This window comes from Kogia breviceps, chromosome 4 (assembly GCF_026419965.1).
Source record: "Kogia breviceps isolate mKogBre1 chromosome 4, mKogBre1 haplotype 1, whole genome shotgun sequence".
Lineage (NCBI taxonomy): Eukaryota > Metazoa > Chordata > Mammalia > Artiodactyla > Physeteridae > Kogia > Kogia breviceps.
The window spans coordinates 35541566-35561791 of NC_081313.1; the positions used below are offsets into that span (position 1 = coordinate 35541566).

Below are 20226 nucleotides of genomic sequence, written 5' to 3' on the forward strand. Positions count from 1 at the left end.
TTCCACTTCTCTGTAGGTTTGGAAAACATCATAATAAAAAAGTTGGAGAAATTCGATTTGTATGGTGTGCTTAAAATATGATGTGAAGATAAGTATTCTCTCTTCATTTCATTTTTCAGTTGAGTATATTATTGGCTACATTTGCATCTGTATAACTGTTCCTTTAAAAAAATATATTTTGCTTTGCCCTGTTCCCTGTTGGAACATCCACATGATATATTTATAGCCAGCCATGGCCAAGTTCACTCAGGACTCATCTGTGTAGCTTCATCTGTACTCTCTCTAATAAGGAGTTTTATGGCCATGTGTTTGATGCCTCCCCTGATATGCCCCTTTACTGTTCCTCCTGCTGTGGTGTTTCTTCTTACGGCAAATGTTGCCTTTAGCATCTTTTTTGGCTGCTGCTTGTTCTTTCATCCACTGCTTAATAACTTGATTGTGTGGGCTGACACAGATTCTTCGGCGCTTGATGTGAAGGCTGCCAAGAAGGGAAGAAAAAAAAAAATCACTGATAGAAAGTACAAGTCAGTAAAAACTTAGTGAACGTATAGGCAGTTCCCACTTTGGGACAGTGTATCTTTGGACATAGACTGAATCCTAAAGCTGAGGACCACAAGGATGAATCTTTACTATGGTGCTGCCTGTGGTTCCTCAGGCACCTGCAGAAAATACTAAAAGGAGAAGGAGAAGGAGAAGGAATTGGAGGGGGAGGGGAGGGGGAGGGGGGAGGGGGGAGGGGAGGGGAGGGGGGAGGGGAGGGGAGGGGGAGGGGAGGAGGAGGGGAGGGGAGGGGAGGAGGAGGGGAGGGGAGGGGAGGAGGAGGGGAGGGGAGGAGGAGGGGAGGGGAGGGGAGGGGGAGGGGAGGGGAGGGGAGGAGGAGGGGAGGGGAGGGGAGGGGGAGGGGAGGGGAGGGGAGGGGAGGAGGAGGGGAGGGGAGGGGAGGGGGAGGGGAGGGGAGGGGAGGGGGAGGGGAGGGGAGGGGAGGGGAGAGGAGGGGAGGGGGAGGGGAGGGGAGGGGAGGGGGAGGGAAGGAGAGAAACCATGTGAAAACAATTCTCTTTCCTGACCCCAAGCACCCAACAAAACCAATTACTTCCTCACTGACCATCTTAAACACATCCTCCTCCTTAAGGTTTTTCTAGATCCTCTCAGCTAAATGCCCTCTTTTTTCCTTTGAATCTCCGGGGCGCTTGTTACCTCTCTTCTGGCACTTGGTTTACTCCACCTTTTATCTGAGTACTTGTCTCAGACTCTCTCCTTTTCCTGTGGAGCCTCGAAGGAGGAATAGTTTGGAAGTGTCTTGAAAAGGCCTTGACCAGAGCAGGAATACAGTAATTAGTTGTAGATATGAAGTGAAAATTGTTCCAAATAAGGGCAATCTGGTTTTGTTTCAACAAAACAATCAACTGAAATGTTCTAGACATTTATTAACATTTTAATATAATATAGATCTATACCATGTCTCAGAATTTGTTTTCGTTTTCATTTTTCTGTATGAAATGTTGACATTGGGGTGGGAGACTCCTGGAGCACCAGTCTCAATTTCTGGTAACTAGAAGAATTTCTTGTTACAAAAGATATTGTGACTTTTAATACCTCATCAGATGCCATCCAGCTTTTTATTAAATGTTGCAGATCCTGCTGGCTCTACATATACAATATTTCTGTATCTGGATAAATTGAAACGCCCTACCCTTTGGGGGGGAAAAAACCACGATAGAGAGTAGGCTGCCATCTCTCCAGATGATCCAAGAGGAATCTTCAGCTAATGTGGGGACTCCTAAAATGGGAGGAAAAGTTGGGAAGGACTTGAAGGCACTTGAGCATAATAAAGCCAGCATGTGGGATTGTTAAGTTGAAAGAAGTGAGGCATCTTAATAGGAGGACAACACATTCTCTAAGTGTAGTAGATTGAGAGGTCTTCAAAAGAGAAGCTACTTCTCACTATGGCCAGTTGGTTTGCCTTAAGCTATTAGAGGAGAAAACATGGCTATAGCATTTATGTGGAGGAAAAAACAACAAACAAGAAAGAGCTGAAGCTCCTACCCTTTCCAAAGGACTAAATTCTCTCCTCTCCCTGTGGTGTCAGCAAAAACCTGAGCAGACATCCAGTGGGGAAAGACTCCACCGACACCCAGATAAGCCCACTGGTTACACAGGAGGGAACTAGGACTCAACGCCACTATTTCTGGGGGAGCCTCAGGGAGGGGCACTGGCTCTGGGGCTGCAGGAGAGACCTGGATGGGGGAATACAGACAGAGGATCCAGGGAGGAAGAAAGCCACAGGAACACAGGCAACACCTGCCATGTGGGACCCTTTTCAAAGGCCTACCCATTGGGGCCTCAACCTCTCAGTGTAATACAAAGGGAAAAAATCAGCTGCCAGAACACAGCTCCCACTGCGGTACCCGGGCCTCTCACTGTTGTGGCCTCTCCCTTTGCAGAGCACAGGCTCCGGGTCCATGGCGAACGGGCCCAGCCGCTCTGCGTCGCAGCATGTGGGATCTTCCCAGACCGGGGCACGAACCCGTGTCCCCTGCATCGGCAGGCAGATTCTCAACCACTGCGCCACCAGGGAAGCCCTGGATGAAGTATTTTTAGATCCAAGTGATGGGCTTCAGAGTTTCCCTTTAATTAATATTGAGTCCTTTTTAAAATGAAGAATCATGTTTTTGATCATATTTTCCCTTATCGAAGTGAGGATTGGCAATATTTCTGCACCTATACCTTTTATTTTTTAATCTTTATTTACTGTTTTATTCATTTATTTATTTATTTTGGCTGCACTGGGTCTTAGTTGTGGCGTGTGGGATCTTTAGTTGTGGCATGTGGGATCTTTAGTTGTGGCATGCGGACTTTTTAGTGCAGCATGCGGGCTTCTTAGCTCTGGCGTGGGGAATCTAGTTCCCCAACCAGGGATCGAACCCAGGGCCCCTGCACTGGGAGCATGGAGTCTTACCCACTGGACCACCAGGGAAGTCCCTGTACCTATACCTTTTAGATCTCTATCTCACACCTGCTTAACCCAAAGAAACTTCTCTGAAAATTCTGAGAATAGTGTTCCCTGAGAGTCCCCAGCATCTATCTCTTACTCATATACACACAGACACCTCCTCTGGTTCTTTCTCTGTGGCTTTCTGGGAGTCCCACGGGAGCCCTTACAAGTTCTGAAGCCTTTTTTAGTCTGAGGTGACATATGCCAGTGAGGTGGAGGGAATTGAAAGCTGAGAATCTAGCATTTCTGAGAGCAGCCTCAGGCAGATTTACTTCGGCTAGGTAGGGCTGACACAAATACCCAGGTGTTTCCAATCTTCCAGAGCATTGCCTATCTGTGAACTGCCTATGAATTTTCACTCTCCAACTATTACCAGCACTATTTATTTAGATTAAATAAAAACTGATGGGATCTTGGCCAGGCATATACTATGGGAGCTTTTCAAGCCCGTTGGGAACGTGAAGCAACCCCTCGGAAGGGAGCTCGTCAGTTAGTATTTATTCCCCGGATTGCTATGGGAGTCACTGGTTCCGCCCACTAACCCTCCTGAGCTGACATGGCCAGTGAGGGGGCGTGATCTGAGGGGACACTGAGAGAATTTCCAGTCCTCTGGCTTCTCCCCCACAGACACCCGTGCTTATTAAAAGTTTGGGTCAGGAACTGTCTTCCTCCGTACCTCTAACCCCAAGTGTGATATTTAAACTTTGTTGGATGTGAGATCCTTTTGAGGAGCTTGTAAATTCTATGGACCTTCTCCCTGAGAAAATGCTCACACATTCATACCCACAGATTTCAGGGAATTCACAGCCCCCTGACCTGAAGAAAGTCTATCCATGGACAGCTTACAAACTCTTCCTCTGAACTTCTGAGAATCTTTTCTTGGAGAAGTGTTTCTCAAGGATGAGTAATGGATGGATTCCTTTGAAAGGGGGGAAAATGTATCTTAAATCTCAGAGAATGGTCTGCAGGACCCCGTTGGATAGAGTCTCCTGGGGACTGCAGGAGGGCAGAGTCTGTTTTGTTACTGCTCTGTCGTTGCACGTAGAGGGGTACTTGGTACATAATCGCTAATCAATATATATTTGTTGAATTCACTCAATTAATAAAGACCTTCCCCAGTGACTCAGGAACTCAGGCATCAGCATTGGGCTTATTTGTAGCCCAAAGGGCTTATTTGTGTCACCTGGAGCCACAAGTGGTATTAAAACCAGCACTCCTGGGAGATGCTTCATGTGCCCTTGTTATGATTTAACGGTGCCAAATGCTTTGGAGTTCGGGAGAACATTTTTTTTTTTTTTTTTGTGGTACGCGGGCCTCTCACTGCTGTGGCCTCTCCCGTTGCGGAGCACAGGCTCCGAACGCACAGGCTCAGCGGCCATGGCTCACGGACCCAGCCGCTCCGCGGCACGTGGGATCTTCCCGGACCGGGGCACGAACCCGCGTCCCCTGCATCGGCAGGCGGACTCTCAACCACTGCGCCACCAGGGAAGCCCTCGGGAGAACATTTTATGGGTAGTCCCACCGCCGTTTTGAGAGACCTTGGAATATCGTGTTCTGAACGAAGAGACCTGGGTTCTCATCCATTTCTGCCTCACTGGCTATCTGTCACCAGGTGAGCTATGTCATCTGCTCGGTGACAGCATTCTCCTGTGTGACATGGATATGATTTATGCCTTCCTCACAGCATTATTGTCAGAACCCTGATTTGCTAAGTACCAATGCATGATTCTAAAGTCTCTGTGGAGACGTTGAGTACATATATAAGTCCAGAGTTTTGAATAGCTGAGCCACGGGTGGAGGTAGGAGGGGTGAGAGCATTCACCAAGAGCCAATAGCCCAGAATCAAAAGCAAAGAGGAACATTTGAACTTGATTGCATGTAGCACTTGTGACAGGTATGGACACCTCCACGCTTCTGTGTGAATCTCACATACACTTCTGATGAATTCAGAGGGGAAAAATGACAGCAGCCCATTATTTGCAGGGAAAAATTATAGTGAAAGGCATGAAATTGAATAGAGTCACCTTCTGTTTTAATTTTTGTTTTTGCTTTTGTTTTCACTCCGAATGTCCCTTGTTTGGCTGAGGAAAGTCGTGCACATTGTCTGGTGAGTAAAGGCATTTCCCTCTCAGCACAGCAGTAAAGTGCAGGGAACGAAGGGTTAGCATGTGCCTCTGGACATCCTGGCACATAGAGAGTGAGCATTCATGCCACCCTCCCCTCCCTTGTTCAACTAATTATTTGTATGCTGTGTAGCAGGCAAAGTCTCCCCAACCTATTGTTCACTAGATGAGAAATGATCACTCTGCAGGTTTAGACCTCCCTGCCCAAGAACACTCACATGATAGCAGCCAAGTCACAATCCCCGTCAGCTCTCTGAATGCTACACGTAGTCACTCTTTCCAGAAGCCTTCTGGAAATATGATGTGAAACCTCAGTGCAGCAGCTGGAGGCAATGGGAAGTATGGCTAAAAGAGGAGAAGAAAGAAATGTGAACTCTTACAGTTTACCGAACACTGGCCTGGCTCTTATCTTGAACACTCTAGAGAAACAGAATGTTCACCCACTGGTGGAAGAGGCAAACACTTACTGGGGGCTTTGTGCATGCAGACTGCAGGGCAGGACACGTCTCTACCTTCCAGAACTTACACTGTATTGGCGGGGGGGAGATAAAACTAAGCACAAGCAAAGACACAAAACAAGGCAGGAGTTGAGAAACAGCTTCAGATGATGTTACTGGGGTTGCAACCGTACTTGCTTCAAGAGGTGAGGTTGACAAAGCGTCCCGTGAGCTCAGAAGGGAGCAACCACATGGGTCCCTGGAGCAGGTTTGAAATGGACCCACCAGGGAAGCTCTTACCTGAATCTTTAAGAACTTGGATGGGTGGAGGAAAATGGAGAAAACTTGTCCAGGCCAAAGGAAGTGCATGGTCAAGAGTTCTGAGATAGGAAAGCCCAGGGCACGTTTAGAGAATAGAGAAAAATAGACCACTTGGTCTGAACTGAACGGCTGGGAAGCTGAGTAATGGGAGGTATGTTCAAAGCATAGACTGAGGTCACACCCCCCATTGAATGTCAGTCTAAGGAGGTTGATCTTTTATGAAATGGAGTCCATTAAAGATTTGAGAAAGGAGAAGGGTTTTAGGAAAATTTGTCTTGCAGTGGTGAGCAAGTGGGGATAAGATAAGTGAAGAGTGACCGGGGCAGGAAGTCAGGTTAGGAGGAGCTTATGTTACCCAGATACAAGGAGAAAAGGGCAACACAAATATTCAAGGAAACCTAATCTCCTACTAAAATGTGTATCTGCAAATTCCTACATGCCACATGCACACAGTATTCTATACTCCCCATTCTTCCAAGTGGGTAATACATTTTTTTAAAAAAAAAAAATTAGAAATTATAGTCAACAGTGGCTGCAGGTGGCAGTCTCATAATAACAGACAGAAGTTAGCCCCTGAATTAGAGGTTAAAAGAAATGAGTAAAACTCCTCAGTGGTGTCAGCTCTAAGCCATAGAGGTCCCTGCTCTTGGGACAAGGAGAGATTATAAGTGAAAGAAGCCAGATTCAAAAAGCCACATATTGTATGATCCCATTTATGTGAAATGTTCAGAATAGGTAAATCCATAAAGACAGAAAGCAGATTCGTGGTTGCCGGGGGGTGGGGGGGAGAAGGAGTAGGAGGGAATGGGAAATGACTGCTAATAGGTACAGTGTCTCTCTTTGGGTTGATGAAACAGGCTGAAATTAGATAGTGGTAATGGTCGTACAATTCTGTGAATATACTAAAAATCACTGAATTGTACCCCTTTTTGGTTTGTTTTTGGTTTTGGGGTTTTTTTTAGCCACATCCCACAGCTTGCGGGATCTCAGTTCCCTGACCAGGGATTGAACCAGGGCCGTGACAGTGAAAGCCTGGAATCCTAACCACTAGGCCACCAGGGAACTCCCCGAATTATATGCTTTTTTTGGTGGGGAGGGCGTGCTGAGCTTCAAACCCAGGCCCACAGCAGCAAAGCGCCAAGTCCTAACCACTGGACCACCAGGGAATTCCTTATTTCAATTTTTTTAAACGTATGATGGGAGAAGGACACTGGTTGGCCTCACGTTTATTAATGCATTGATTTCCTTAAACTAATTGTTTCTTTCTTTAGCTACGTTGTGCTTCCTATTCTCCAAGTCAAACTGTTTTACTATCCCAAACAAGGTTTTGGGTTTATTCATGTAACCATTCATTCATTCACCCATCTTACTATATAAGAAGAATTACTATGTGAATTCTTATAAATGAAATACTATCTATATTTACGTCTACGAGCTCTTTTACAGTGAATCACTATGCTGGACCCTGGGGGTAGAAAGATGAAGAGATACTACTATACATACTTCTGTTATTAGTTGTAACCCAGGCAACTATAAAATATGAAATGGACTTTCAGAAGCATTGTGGGAATTAAGAATCACAGGCAAACCTATGTGCTTAAGAATTTGAGTTTTCGGAGTGCTGACATCAATTCAAAGCACAGTTTTAAGCCAGAAAAGCACTCAGGACCTATATGTTTAATAAACTGAATTATATTTCTAGATATAAAGGTAGGCTGGGCTCACCTGGAGATCACTTAACCTAAGACAGATTAACTATCAAAAGGCAAGGGGCAGGCCAGCATTTATCATATGTTCACAGATGTGACTGGTGCCCTAGTGAGGCAGCTGGAAATATAAAAGGCCAAGAAAGATGGAATCCCCTGAAGCGTGCACAAGGAGTTAAGCAATGAAGAATCTTAACAGGGTGGTTTGGACTAGGGCAAACGTAAGATTCTTTTAGATAACATCGCCCCCTAGAGGTTTTCTAGAGCGCAGCTTCCTATCAGTATTTCCATTTTTAAAGAACCACCAGGAACTCCTCTGATTTCGATGATAAATATAAAAACATATTTTTATTTTTGCATTTTTATATTTTTGCATCTATGTTCATAAAAAAGATTAGTCCATACTTTTATCCCCTGATATCATCCTTGAGTGTTCTGAGTGTTAATGTTATATTAATCTCAACAATGCATTGGGTAGCTTTCTCTGTTTTTCTATTATTTGAAAAAGTTTGTGTAAGAGAAGGATTATCTGTCCCTCCAATGTTTGGTAAAACCTCTAAAACCATCTAGGCCTGCTGTCTGTCTGAAGAAAAGATGTTCAATTCTGACTTAACTTCCTTAGTAGTTGCATGTTTATTTAGATTTTCTGTAACTTCTCCAGTCAATTCTGATATCTTAGCTTTCTAAGAAATTGTACATTTCATCTACAATTTCTAATGTTTTGTCACTGAAAGAGTTCAGAACACGCCACCCCAAAATATGCCACTCTGGCATGTTGATGATTTTAAGTTAAAGCCACTTAAAAAACCAATAGATGCAGAGATGGTACTCTGACCTTCCTAAAAGCAGAAGAGAAAACTTCCACGTAAAAGGTACTCTCCCAACACCTGGGGAAGAAAGAAATTTTTAGCAGCAGAGGGTGGTACCACCCCACCTTCTGGGTGAAGTGAGATGGTATCTCCACCCCACAGGAAGCTGAAGCCAAGGAAAATCTGTACACACGAACCACAAATGAACCTTGTTAAACTAAGCCTTATGTTCCTAGTCATTTTCCATGCTTAACTGCTTTAGCCCAAGTTCCTTTGTCTTCTCACGTTTTCACAATTACCACTCTTTGTCTAACTTAATATATAAGTCGTAATGTTACCGAACCCAGGTCCAGCTGTTCGCCGCTCAAAAGCCAATAAAGAGGCCAGGTTGGTGGAAAGGAAAGTTTGCTTTATTTTGGATGCCGGCAACCAGGGTGGGGGGCAGGGTATGGAGGGCAGACTCCTGTCCAAAGGCCGACTCCCCCCCTGACAATCAGGGGGCGAGAGCTTTTATAGACAGAGGGAGGGGGCTACGTACAGAAACAATAGTCAGCTCTGACAGTCATCGGTGGTCTGACCAGCGTCACATGGATTGTTTTAGGTACAGTTAATCTTCAGTTCCGGGATTGGTTTGTTCCCATTTCTTTCTAGGCCAATTCTTGGAACTGTGGCAGCTTATGTACAGCTCACTGGATATGGCTCAGAATATTATCTATAGCCCTTAAGGAGAAACTAAAAGTCCTTGACTTTGCTTAATGACTCAACTATTATAATTTGGTCTCCTTTGACTGTTTTCCTGTTTCTGCATTTTCTCACTTCTCTGATGAAACAGATAAAAGGCAGGCTGAGGACATGGGGGCTGGGGGGAAGGACCATAGGGTCCTGCTCCATTTCAGTAACTCCAAATGCTTCCTTGGGTCTTCATTTCCTCGTGAAGGTGATTTCGGACGCACGCAGCAGTAAGCGGCAGCTTGCAGCAAGCAGCAGTGAACAGTAGCTGGAAGCAAGATCTTAGTTCCCTGACCGGGAGTCCTAACCGCTAGACCGCAGAGGCCAGCGGCTAGGGTCTAAACCCCCAGTTCTTGCCTGCCTTGTCAGGAAAGAATTCAGGCGAGGAGGCAGAAGGTAAAGAGAAAAGTAAAAAGTTTTTTGGAAAAGCAGAGTACATGCGGAAAGACGCACAGGCAAACTCCGAGAGAGAGGGTCGCACCCTTGGGAAGTTTAAATCCTTTATGAGGGGGCAGTTTTCTGGGTCCTCGTCTCCCTTCTGGCCAATCATCTTGCTTTGTCCCCCTAGGCTAATTTGTCTCAGGACCCTCCCCGTAGGTGCACACGCACTTCTCAGCTAAGATGGATCTCAACACAAAGGATTGCGGGAAGCAAGACTCATCATGGCCTGGCGTTCTTCCCTGACTTTTGACTCCCAAGGAGACTTTCTGTGCATGTTTAGTGTCTCCCTTGCCCCAAGGAGGGGGAGGGACGGAGATCCCTTGATCCTTTACTCAAAACAAGGTTTTGCCTCTCTTTGTTCTTGCCATAACTGTTATCTTAAGGCATCCACAAGAGACAAAGCTTGGCTACTTACCCTGTCCCTGTTATAGCTTCCATTCTGGAGAGTAAACAGGAGGCTAATTTTAAGTGTCTAACCTGGAGCCCATCTAACTCCAGTCTCAGGAAATGCAAACAGGAGGCTAGTTGTAAGGGTCCAGCCTGAAGCCCACTTTTTTCCTGCCCCAAGACATGTAAATGGGAGGCCAGTTGTAAATGCCTGGCTTGGGGCCCATCTATCTCCTGCCTCAAAGGCACCCATTAAATAAATTTGTATGCTTTTCTCTTGTTAATCTGTGTTTTGTTACAGGGGTCCTAGTACAGAACCTTAGAAGGGTAGAAGGAAAAAATTTTTTTCCTTCCCTACATCACAGCACTATCTTACCGTATCTTTAGTTGAGTTCTTTTTTAGTATATAGTGTTTGAAGAGGCAGTTCCTGTGCAAAGTAACCGTTTAAAAATCTGGGTCTAAATAATAAAGAAAATATATTTATAAATTTACAAAAATCATTTGCTTAGAACCTAAAAAAATGCATTGAACTCATTGGTTAAAAGTGAAATCACGAAATATTTATTCTGGAAAACAGCGGAGGTGCTATTTATTATAACAAGTAGGATACAGCTAAATTTAGCCTAAGTGCATTTATTTAAAACACAAACACGATAAAATAAAGGGTTCAACTCGAGACCCTAGAAAAGGAAAATCAGAGGAAACTAAATAAAACGAAGGTGGGAAAAAGACACCAGCACGACGCTGCGGCGCTTTACGGCTGTCGCGCTACACCTATCTGTAGGCAAGGCGGCCGTGGATCGGGAGACTAGGTGCTGAAGCCGAAGCCCCCGCCCAAAGAAGGGGAGGAGGAGGAGTGCGGGGCGACCAGCGGGTGGTGCTTGTCGTCGCTTGTCTGGGCCACGTCCCGCCGCTTTTCCGGTCTCTGCGCCTGTGCAACGTGCTGGGTGCCAACAGTCAAGGTGGGCCTGCTTTTCGCTCAGCGGGTGTTTGGTGCGTGTGGCGCAGGGAGGGCGCGGGAGCGGAAACGCGGGCAAGTATAAAGAGTGCGCCTCACGCGACCGGCGTGGTGGCTCACGCGCCCACGGATGTCCGCCAGCGCGAGCCTCCCCCGCCGCAACCCTGGAACCGCAGGCACCTGCGCCCGCCGCCCGGACCTCCCCGAGCGGAAGCGCGAGTCCCGCCTCTGCCCGGCGGCTCCTGAGGACGCGCTCTGGCGGTGCGGGAGAGCCTGGCCGGGGCGTGCAGGGCCGGCCTGGCCTACCGCGGGCTGTCCTTGCTGGAGCTGTGGGCCAAAGTCAGTTGCGCTGGGCACGTCTTTCCTACCTCCGTTAGTATTTGGGGTGCTTGATCTATCCGTTTCTGATGCACATAGATAAGAAATCTTACACTGTTGTTGAGATTGTCAGATTTTTTTTTTTCCTTGCCAGTCTGTCTGCTTTTACAATACATCGCTTGGGGTTATATTTTCAAACGCGTACAAGAGTACCCTTCCGGTATGCAGCCGGGATTGGAGTAGAAGCACTAGCCTCGGTTGCCAAATTTATAGGGGCGCCAAAAAACTCAGTAACGAAGACAAGTCACACTTTAATGCAGCATTTTTAAAAATAAGAATTAATACAAAGACATATATGATGAATGAAATACTGCAATTTTAAATGAAAACAAAATTCGACCCTGCGCTTGCACGACTCACCTCGGTCACATCATTTCCCCACCCTGTTCTCAGCCTTGGATGAACCTTCTTGGTGGATTGATTGTATTTATCCTTCCCTTAGATTCCTCTAGTGCTATTACAGACTTATGCTTAAATTCTGTTTTTCCGATATTAATAGCGTGACACTAAACTTTTGGTTAAATTTATTTATCCATCTTATTTTGTATTCTCAGTCATCTTTTTTCTTTGCTTTTTTCCCCTTCGGTTGGATTGATAAGTTTAATACATTTCCTTCAAAAATTTTTTTAATGAAAACTTAGTCTTGGTTAGGTCAAGAAAAAACTTCCCTGGGAGAAGAGCAACAATATCTCATACAAATCTTTTTGAGTTTGAATCGTTTAAGTATTATTTTACTATTGAAGGTAATTGCCACATCAGTACAATTCAGCAGCTTTTATTGAGCGCCTACCTTGTGTCAGTCATTGTTCCAGGGACTAAGTATACAAAAATTAGTGAGTCACTGTACCTGAACTCAGAGTCCCTACCCTAGCAATTTCCTAATATCTTAGAAGACCTCCTTGCTGCATGTGACATTTTTACCCTTTCCTTCCTAGAAATTTTCCATATCCCTGATTTTCAAGACACTAAATTCCTCATTCCCCTAATACAGCCATTCCTCTGTATCTGAGGACGTTGTCTCCTGCCACTTTAAACTTACTCCTTTTCATTTTCTCATCTCATTTAACCATCGTTTACAGTTACCCAAGCCAGAAACCCTGTGTCGTTCCATCCTCCTGCACTCCATAGCCAGTCACAAATACCTGTAAATTTTACTCCCTGGACGTTTCTCAGATTTGTCTCCCCCTTTTCGTCCCTGTTACCACTGCCCAAGTTCCAAACCTCATCAGTTTGCTCCTGGCCAACTGACCCTCCCAGTTGCCTCCGTTTTCCCAGTCTTGCTCTTTCCCCACATGGATCTGAGGTCTCACAACGCCCTGTGCTTTTCTGTCTTTACCATATATAAAATTAAGCGTTTATACGACTGCCTTTTGACTGTGAACTCCCTCAGCATATCTTTATACCCACACCACATAGCACAGGGCCTGGCATTAGTGCTGAATGTCTCTTGAGCTGATCTAAACTCTGTTGTAGTCTTATATCATGTTTCATTTTATCTTGTTTTAAGGCTTTTAAATATTTTTCCTTTAAAAAAATAAGATTATCATTTTTTTGATCAAGGTCTTATGTCCCAAGTGTCCTAAAATTACACAGTGCTTTTCAGAAACATACCATTCCCCCACCCTCAAGTAATTAGGGGTCAATTCAGTATGATGAATCATTTGTCCATTATATTTAATTTTATATAATTAAATATTATATAATTTTATATAATTAAATATTATATTTAATATTTAAAGATGATGTTATTAGTATCACTAAAAGCATTATCTTGTCTTATTATCGTGTTATTGCCGTTGATTCTGTTGGTTTTGGGTTGTCATCATTGTTTCCAGTATTAAGTGTCAGAGTTGGATGGTTAATGGGAATGTCTGTACCTGATTTGATTTTATGTCTATGATACACTTTTAGTCACTAACTAGAAGGCTTTAAAGATTTCCCTGCTCAAGACCTTTTAAGACCAGCACTAAAACACTGCACATCAAATTTGGATATAAAGATTAGACTCTGGGTTTTAAGGAAAGGATTCTGTTAATGTACAGAAGTGACCCAGTTTCCTCTCTTCCTTAGATGGATGGCTAAGTACGGTTCCCAGAGCTGCAGTATGGTTGTCCCTTGGGGTCTTATTAGAAATGCAGTTTGAAAAGCACCAGTACAAAGAATACTTTATGGAACACAGCAGAATGGAAACAGAGCGAAGGTACATGCCATTGTTAGAGAAATATTCCCAGGATAAAGATAAAAATGATAAAGATTCACTTGGCTGCTGTCAGTATCTCAAGTCTATAAGTGTAACTTAAGAATGGCAATAGGTACAAAAAATTTTTTTTTAATTAAAGAAAGAATGATAGTAGTTAAATAAATGTTCCAAATATGGTTGGGGACACATTTCCCCTTCCAGTGAACTTCACACCTTAATGGAGCCACGTCACACTGTGAATGCCTACAGGCAAAGGTGTCCACTGCTGTCACCATATAGGGAAGAAGGAGTCACGAAGATATGATGCATTAAACTTCTGTGCCCAAATAAAGTTCACCCAGAGACTTCTTGGAGCCCTGAGATAATGTTTGTGTAATGGAGAGTGAATGAGGGTTTTTCTTTAGTTAATCTGAACAGATTTGGTCACCAGTACTTCTTACATCATGGACACTGGAGTGCTCAGCGGGTAGTCTTGAAGGGGGTTAGATAATTTTTTGCCATAGAGACATGCTGACAGGCATTACTGCATAGTCATTAGGTGTGTGGAGACAGACTACCAGGTTCAAGCCCTGGCTCTGCCACTTACTAGCTGATGTTGGGTGAGTTACTTAATACTGTGTGTCTCAGTTTCTTTATCTGCAATATGGAGATGGTAATAACACCTACCTCATAGGGTTGTGAGGATTGTATGAGTTTATACATTTAAGTGCTTAGAACAGAAGTGACAAATAGTAAACAATAAATGGAAACAAAAAAAGACATCATCTGTAGGTCAACATACAGCACAGTGCCAGCTCCATAGTAGGTATCCAGGTGTCTGAGTATTTGTGGAATGTGTCCATTGTCAATGTATTGCCTTAGCTTCAGGTTCACCCTTAATGGCCTATTTTATGAAATTAAGATGGGCTCTTGTGGTTTAAGCACCTGAAAGTCACCTTTTTTGATTGTAATGTAAGTGCTTGACATTAAGCTTTTGATTGCCAAGGCATCCATTTCAAAGGCATCCACAGAATAAATATTGTCAGCTGCACAACTAAAGAGCCAGACTGCCCCATCCTTGGCCCCCTCTCCCTCCAGTGAGACACCTCCCTGTTCCCCTGCAAACTGGAGGGCAGACCGGGTGAGGTTTTTTTGCCATTCAGTGAGCATGGCTGTGCCTCTTGGTCTCAGCTGGGCAGGGAAGGGGTGCAGGATCTCTTCCTTGAGTACTCTATTTTGTCCTGGGAAAATTTGCTATTCCTGTATGCTTTAGTGTCCTCTTTCTAGCCTATCTCTTGTTATAGTTGATAATTTGTTGTATTAAACTTTTGCTGTTCAAATTATTGTCTGGTTTGTGTCTCTCTCTCTCTTTTTTTTTTTCCTTCGGTACGCGGGCCTCACACTGTTGTGGCCTCTCCCATTGCGGAGCACAGGCTCCGGACGCGCAGGCTCAGCGGCCATGGCTCACGGGCCCAGCCGCTCCGCGGCATGTGGGACCCTCCCGGACCGGGGCGTGAACCTGCGTCCCCTGCCTCAGCAGGCGGACTCACAACCACTGCGCCACCAGGGAAGCCCAGGACTCTTGATTGATAATTAATGAATGAAACTTTAATGTTCCAAGAAGTTTATTTGTTGTCTGTTAAGATGAATGATGCAGACTTTTAAGAAATGACTATGTGTGTTGTACAGATATGCTGTTACCTATGATTAAGTGGGAAAAATATATAAAGCAGTATGTAGATAGTGTTCTGTGATTTTGTGATTTATAAGAAATATTTATATTTGGACATTCAGACAACCAAAATACAGGTCATTCACATGACCAAAATATATTTCTCAGATATATTTGATCTTCAAATATATGTGAGTTCCTGGCTCACAGCTCCCAAAACACTTGGAATTGCCTTGTAATAAGAGCAATGGGAGCATCTTTTGTTAAAATATTTGGTTTTCTTGTCCTCAGTTCCTGAAAACGCTTCAAACCATAAAGGTGAAATGAGTGTCTGGTCATTATTGATAATAAGCCCTTTCCACCACAACTGGGTTCATGTTAATGAAGGTAACTTTTGCAAAGCACCTAAGGATGTGGGCTGGTTAGGGTGGGAGCTTTTAGTTCCACCCCGATTTACAGGGAGGAGAGAGGGGCTGGAGGTTGAATCAGTCACCAGTGGCTGGGAATTCCCTGGCAGTCCAGTGGTTAGGACTCCTCGCTTTCACTGCTGAGGGCTCGGGTTCTATCCCTGGTCGGGGAACTAAGATACCACAGGCTGCACAGCATGGCCAAAAATAAATAAAAATCACCAATGGCCAATAAGTTAATCAATCATGCCTATGTAATAAAGCCTCCATAAAAGCAAAAAAAAAAGGAGGGGGTTTGGAGAGCTTCTATGTTGGGGAACCAAAATGCTTCCATGTGCCGCCATGCTGGGCCTGAAGCTCCACAAGGACAGAAGCTCCTTTGTTCGGGACCTCACCCTATGTATCTCTTCATCCAGCTGTTGATTTGTAACCTTTGATATCCTTTGTAATAAATCAGTAATCTGGTGAGTAACCAGGTTTTCCTAAGTTCTATGAGCCCTCTAACAAATTAATCAAACCCAAGGAGGGAGATCATTGGAACCACCCATTTGTAGCCAGTTGGTCAGAAGCACAGGTAACAATGTGGGCTTGGAATTGGTACCTGAAGTGGAGGGCAGCCGTGTGGGGCTGAGCCCTTTGCCTGTGGAATCTGATTCTATCTCTGGGTAGATAGTGTCAGAATTGAGAGGAGTTCAGTGTTGTTCGTTGGTCTGGGGAAACCTACACACATGTTGGAATTGGGTACAGGAACGTTTTCATGGTCCTATTTAAGGTTTTGAAAAATCTGTGTGGCAATGCATGGTTAAGCAATTCCCCAAGTTCATGTAGTTAGAATTCTGACCTGGCGTTTTGGAGTCCAAAGCTCACACTCTTCCCAGAATGCCAGCATTTCTTAAACTGGGTTTCATAGACCTCTGGGGATGTGTTCTCAGGATCTGTGAGCTCTCCAGACAATGCCTAAATTTAATATTTCATCTCATTGATAATCTTTAAATAGACATATTCCGGACCTTCTGGAAGACCATCTTAAAGGAGCACTTGCAGGACATTTGAATTTTGCTTTAAGTTTATGCTAGTGTTGTTACCAAGTCAGATACTATCTTAATTGTCCTAGGCCAATAAGAAGAGAACAAAGTGGAATTTCAAAATGGGTTCATGCTAAGGGAGGGGTAAATTATACTATCAGGGTTCAAACAGAAAAAGATGGTGGGGAAAAAAACACTTCTTATTCTGAACAGAGTCGTTTTATGCACATGAAACTCAAAGCCTGCACCTCAAGTATCAGTGCTATATTCATGTTTGGAATAGCGATTTTCGTTTTGGCCAAACATTAACTATTACGTTAAATTAATATTGTTACATTTAAATCTTCTTGGCTTTGTAGTTGTGTTTTTATTTAAATTTTAAATTTATTTTGGTTTTACAATTGCAGAAGATATATATACACATATATATGGGGTTTATACCTAGTTATATGTTTATACATCAAGCGATGTAGTAAAATAAATTAAAAAGTCATCATTGAGAATAAAGAGAATGTTTTTCTTTAAAGGGGCCCATATATGACTGAAATTTGAGAAGATTGCTATTATAAGAAGCCAGTCTGCTTCTCTAGATATAGAAAAGGACATTAAAAAAAAAAACCTGAACTACATTATAGAGATGATTGGGTTTTTTTTAACCAAATCTAGATGCTAAATCCAATAATGTTATTGAACTCAGGGAAATCAGACCTATTGTTTTAACTAAAGGGCACACTTGGAGAGAAACTGAAGGGCAGATTTACTGGGCACGTCCTGTCTGGCTTCTCAGGAACCACTCCTGGTGAAACAGAGAGTCCCAACTGTTCAGAACAACTTTCAAGCACAAATGTATATTCTTCCAACCCTCCTTAGTGAGTCTTCTATGATTAAAACAAACAAAAGATAAAGTTTTCTTTTAGGATGCAAGCAGCAAGTCCCTAGCAAATATCTCTAATCAGGAGCCATCCTACACTGAGAAAGTAGGTTGTCACAGGAAGTCGGAAGAAAGCCAATTTGGGACTCAAGCAAAATCCCCCAACTTGTATCTGCTGGACAGAGTGGACCCTTAGTGTTTAACGCACAATAAAAACAGCAAGGCCCACAAAACCCTAGATTGTGGCTTTAAATAATCTGGCTCTTGGCCACGGGATTATAGACATTTTTATGGAGTCGGAATTGAGTTCTGGGAGCCAGCAGCCACGTGAGCAGGTGTGGAGTATGCTCTATCTTTGAGGAGAATCCAGGGCTTCTAATTATGAGTAAGTCAACTGCTCCCTGATTTATGCAGAATATTTTGGGGATGCCAGTTACTGAGCCGTCACATCAAGATGGACACTTCAGGCACCATTAAGATAATGGAACATTTAATGCCTCAAAAAACAAAATGTCAAAGTCCCACACTGGCACGGGCCACTTACCTATCCCCTCCCTCAGCCTGAGACAATTGCCAGGGCCATGTATACTTCCTTCCCTGTGCTGCTCAGTACTCACTTTCCTTCCTCCTTCCCTCCCCCCTCCCCCTCCCCCTCCCCCTCCCCCCTCTCCCTCCCTCCCTCCCTCCCTCCCAACCTGACCTTCCTCCCAGCCTGAATTCATTACAACCTCCTACAGGGCACCTGAGACACACAGACACTTGAATGGACGTTTGGCAGGGAAAGCAGTGGGCTTGCCCCTCAGTTCCACAACTGTTCTCAGGCCTACTCTCATGTATTTTAACCGCGACATCACTTATTTGTAAATTGCAGAAAGCTGGAGCTTCTCAGACCATGTGATTTTCCTGTGACCCAACTGCCTTAGGAAGAAGCCCCAAGACTAACCCAGAAAGTTACTGTTGGGTCTCCTCAGCTCTTTCTTACCATCGCCAACTGTTCCTTTTCAAACACCTCTGTGTTTTGTGGTCCCGCCCTCTCTGCCAGAGCTCATTCCCATGCAGACGTTGACCTTGGGTCTGGCAGGGCTTCCCTCATTACCCTGCCCCCTCCCCCGGCACCTCCCTCCCTCCCTCCTCTCCTGGAGGACGGCTGTGGCTGTGGCTGCAGCCGAGGCCGGGCCGGGGAGGAGGGGGGAGCTAGAAACAGGCCCGGAAGCTGAAGGGGGAGTTGTATACACTTTTATTTCAAAGCTTTATGTGAGAAAAAAAAATTGCATTGCCAAAACTAGGAATAAAGCCTTAGCTGGTAGACTTTTGTTTAACAATGGGGGTGAGTCCTAAAATTTCAGTGGTGAAATTTTCTGAAAAATTTACAGAAACATAAACTGAAAACCTTTTTGTTTTGCCAAGATAAATGGCTAGAGATGAAGAACTGTGCTCAGTAATAATGCTCAGTAGATTGGGGCATATATTGGGAGTCCCTAAGCAAATGCCTCCAGGCTACTCCAGAGTAGGACAGAGGCTGGTCTGCTCTAGATAGTTCTTGCCGGGGAATGTGGAACCATTGTTGCCAGATCTGATTTTTCAAGAGAAGCTCTAGAATCTAATTCGTATGTGTGTATATATGAGTATGTGTATTTGAAATCTGTCAGTTTGAAAACGTTGGCTCGGGACTTCCCTGGTGGTCCAGGGGTTAAGACTCTGCACTTCCACTGCAGGGGGCACCCACTCGATCCCTGGTCAGGGAACTAAGATCCCACAGGCCGCTGGGTACGGCCAAAAATAAATAAATAAAATTTTTTAAAATTAAAAAAATAATAATAAAAATGTTGGCTTAATTTTTCAAAAAGCAGACCAAACAAAACTTACATTTCACCTCTTCTGAATTTAGAGACTCTATTCAGGGTAAAGTTTCAGAAAAGAAGACAGTGGAAGAGTCAAATCAGTCAAATATTAAATACCTATATTTAGGGTTTCCTAAATACAGTAGAAAAGATTGCCTCCAGTCCAGACGCAGTTATAATCTCCATATATATGCTAGCAAATCACAATAGAAGTTCTCTTTGATATAATTTGTATGGTTCAATCATTTCCTTTATCCTGTGTCCCTTTTTGAAGATCAGACTGAAGTTTTGGTTTTCAGTAACCACAGGGCTGACTTTGATCAGAAAGCTTGCAAGTTACCAAAACATAAACCAGAGGTCAAGTCTATCTTTCTTCCAGGAATATGCACACTTGTATTCAGACAGTTTAGCAGGTCAGGGTAGGGGGGAAGACAGTTGAGAGTAATAGGGGCTTTCCTCCAGCCTCCACCCAGGGATTCTCTTAAGATACTATAATCAGAAAAGAAAGCACCGCTCAAAGTTGTACCGGTGGCAAATTACTGATATTTAAGTTCAAATGAGGTTCCTTCATGAAATTGTCTCTTGAAGATGAGGAATTTAAACCTATGCCACTCTCATATAGATCATTGAAAATTCCGGCCCCTAATTGCTGGAGTACCTCACTCCTTCCAGCTCCGTCTTGGAAGGCAGCCCCCCTCCTTCCCCTGGAGGCTTAGATAGCCAGCCGGCCACTCACCTTCCAAGGGGCGAAGAGCCACCCAGGCAGCCAAGGCCACGAGAGCGAGTCCTGTCCGCTGCATTCCTGCCTGCCCCAGCAGCTCGACAGCACCGCAGGTGAGGCTGTGAAGATCAGGAAATGAGGCTAAAAGTGCCCTTGGGTGCAGAGAAAGAGTGCGGAGGAAAGCAAGCCAGAAAGCTCCACCCTGGTAGGTGCTAGGGTACCTCT

At 44.3% G+C, this 20226-nt stretch overlaps 1 protein-coding gene and 1 long non-coding RNA gene across 3 annotated transcripts in view; one reads left to right on the forward strand and one right to left on the reverse strand.

Annotated features, from left to right (window-relative positions):
* Window positions 1-282: 282 nt before the first annotated feature.
* CCL28 (C-C motif chemokine ligand 28) lies at window positions 283-20083 on the reverse strand. Its single transcript, XM_059060931.2, has 3 exons — window positions 20017-20083; window positions 5337-5463; window positions 283-478 (listed from the first exon to the last, which is right to left on the reverse strand). The coding sequence occupies exons 1-3, from the start codon at window positions 20078-20080 to the stop codon at window positions 283-285; spliced, it is 387 nt and encodes a 128-aa protein (XP_058916914.1). The 5' UTR covers window positions 20081-20083.
* Window positions 10701-20226, forward strand: part of LOC131754868 (uncharacterized) — a 97163-nt gene continuing 87637 nt past the window's right edge. Inside the window, exon 1 of one of the 2 annotated variants that reach the window (XR_010840122.1) lies at window positions 10701-10911. This is a non-coding gene — a long non-coding RNA (uncharacterized lncRNA). The remainder of the gene's footprint in view (window positions 10912-20226) is intronic. The other variant, XR_009335359.2, reaches the window with a different exon arrangement.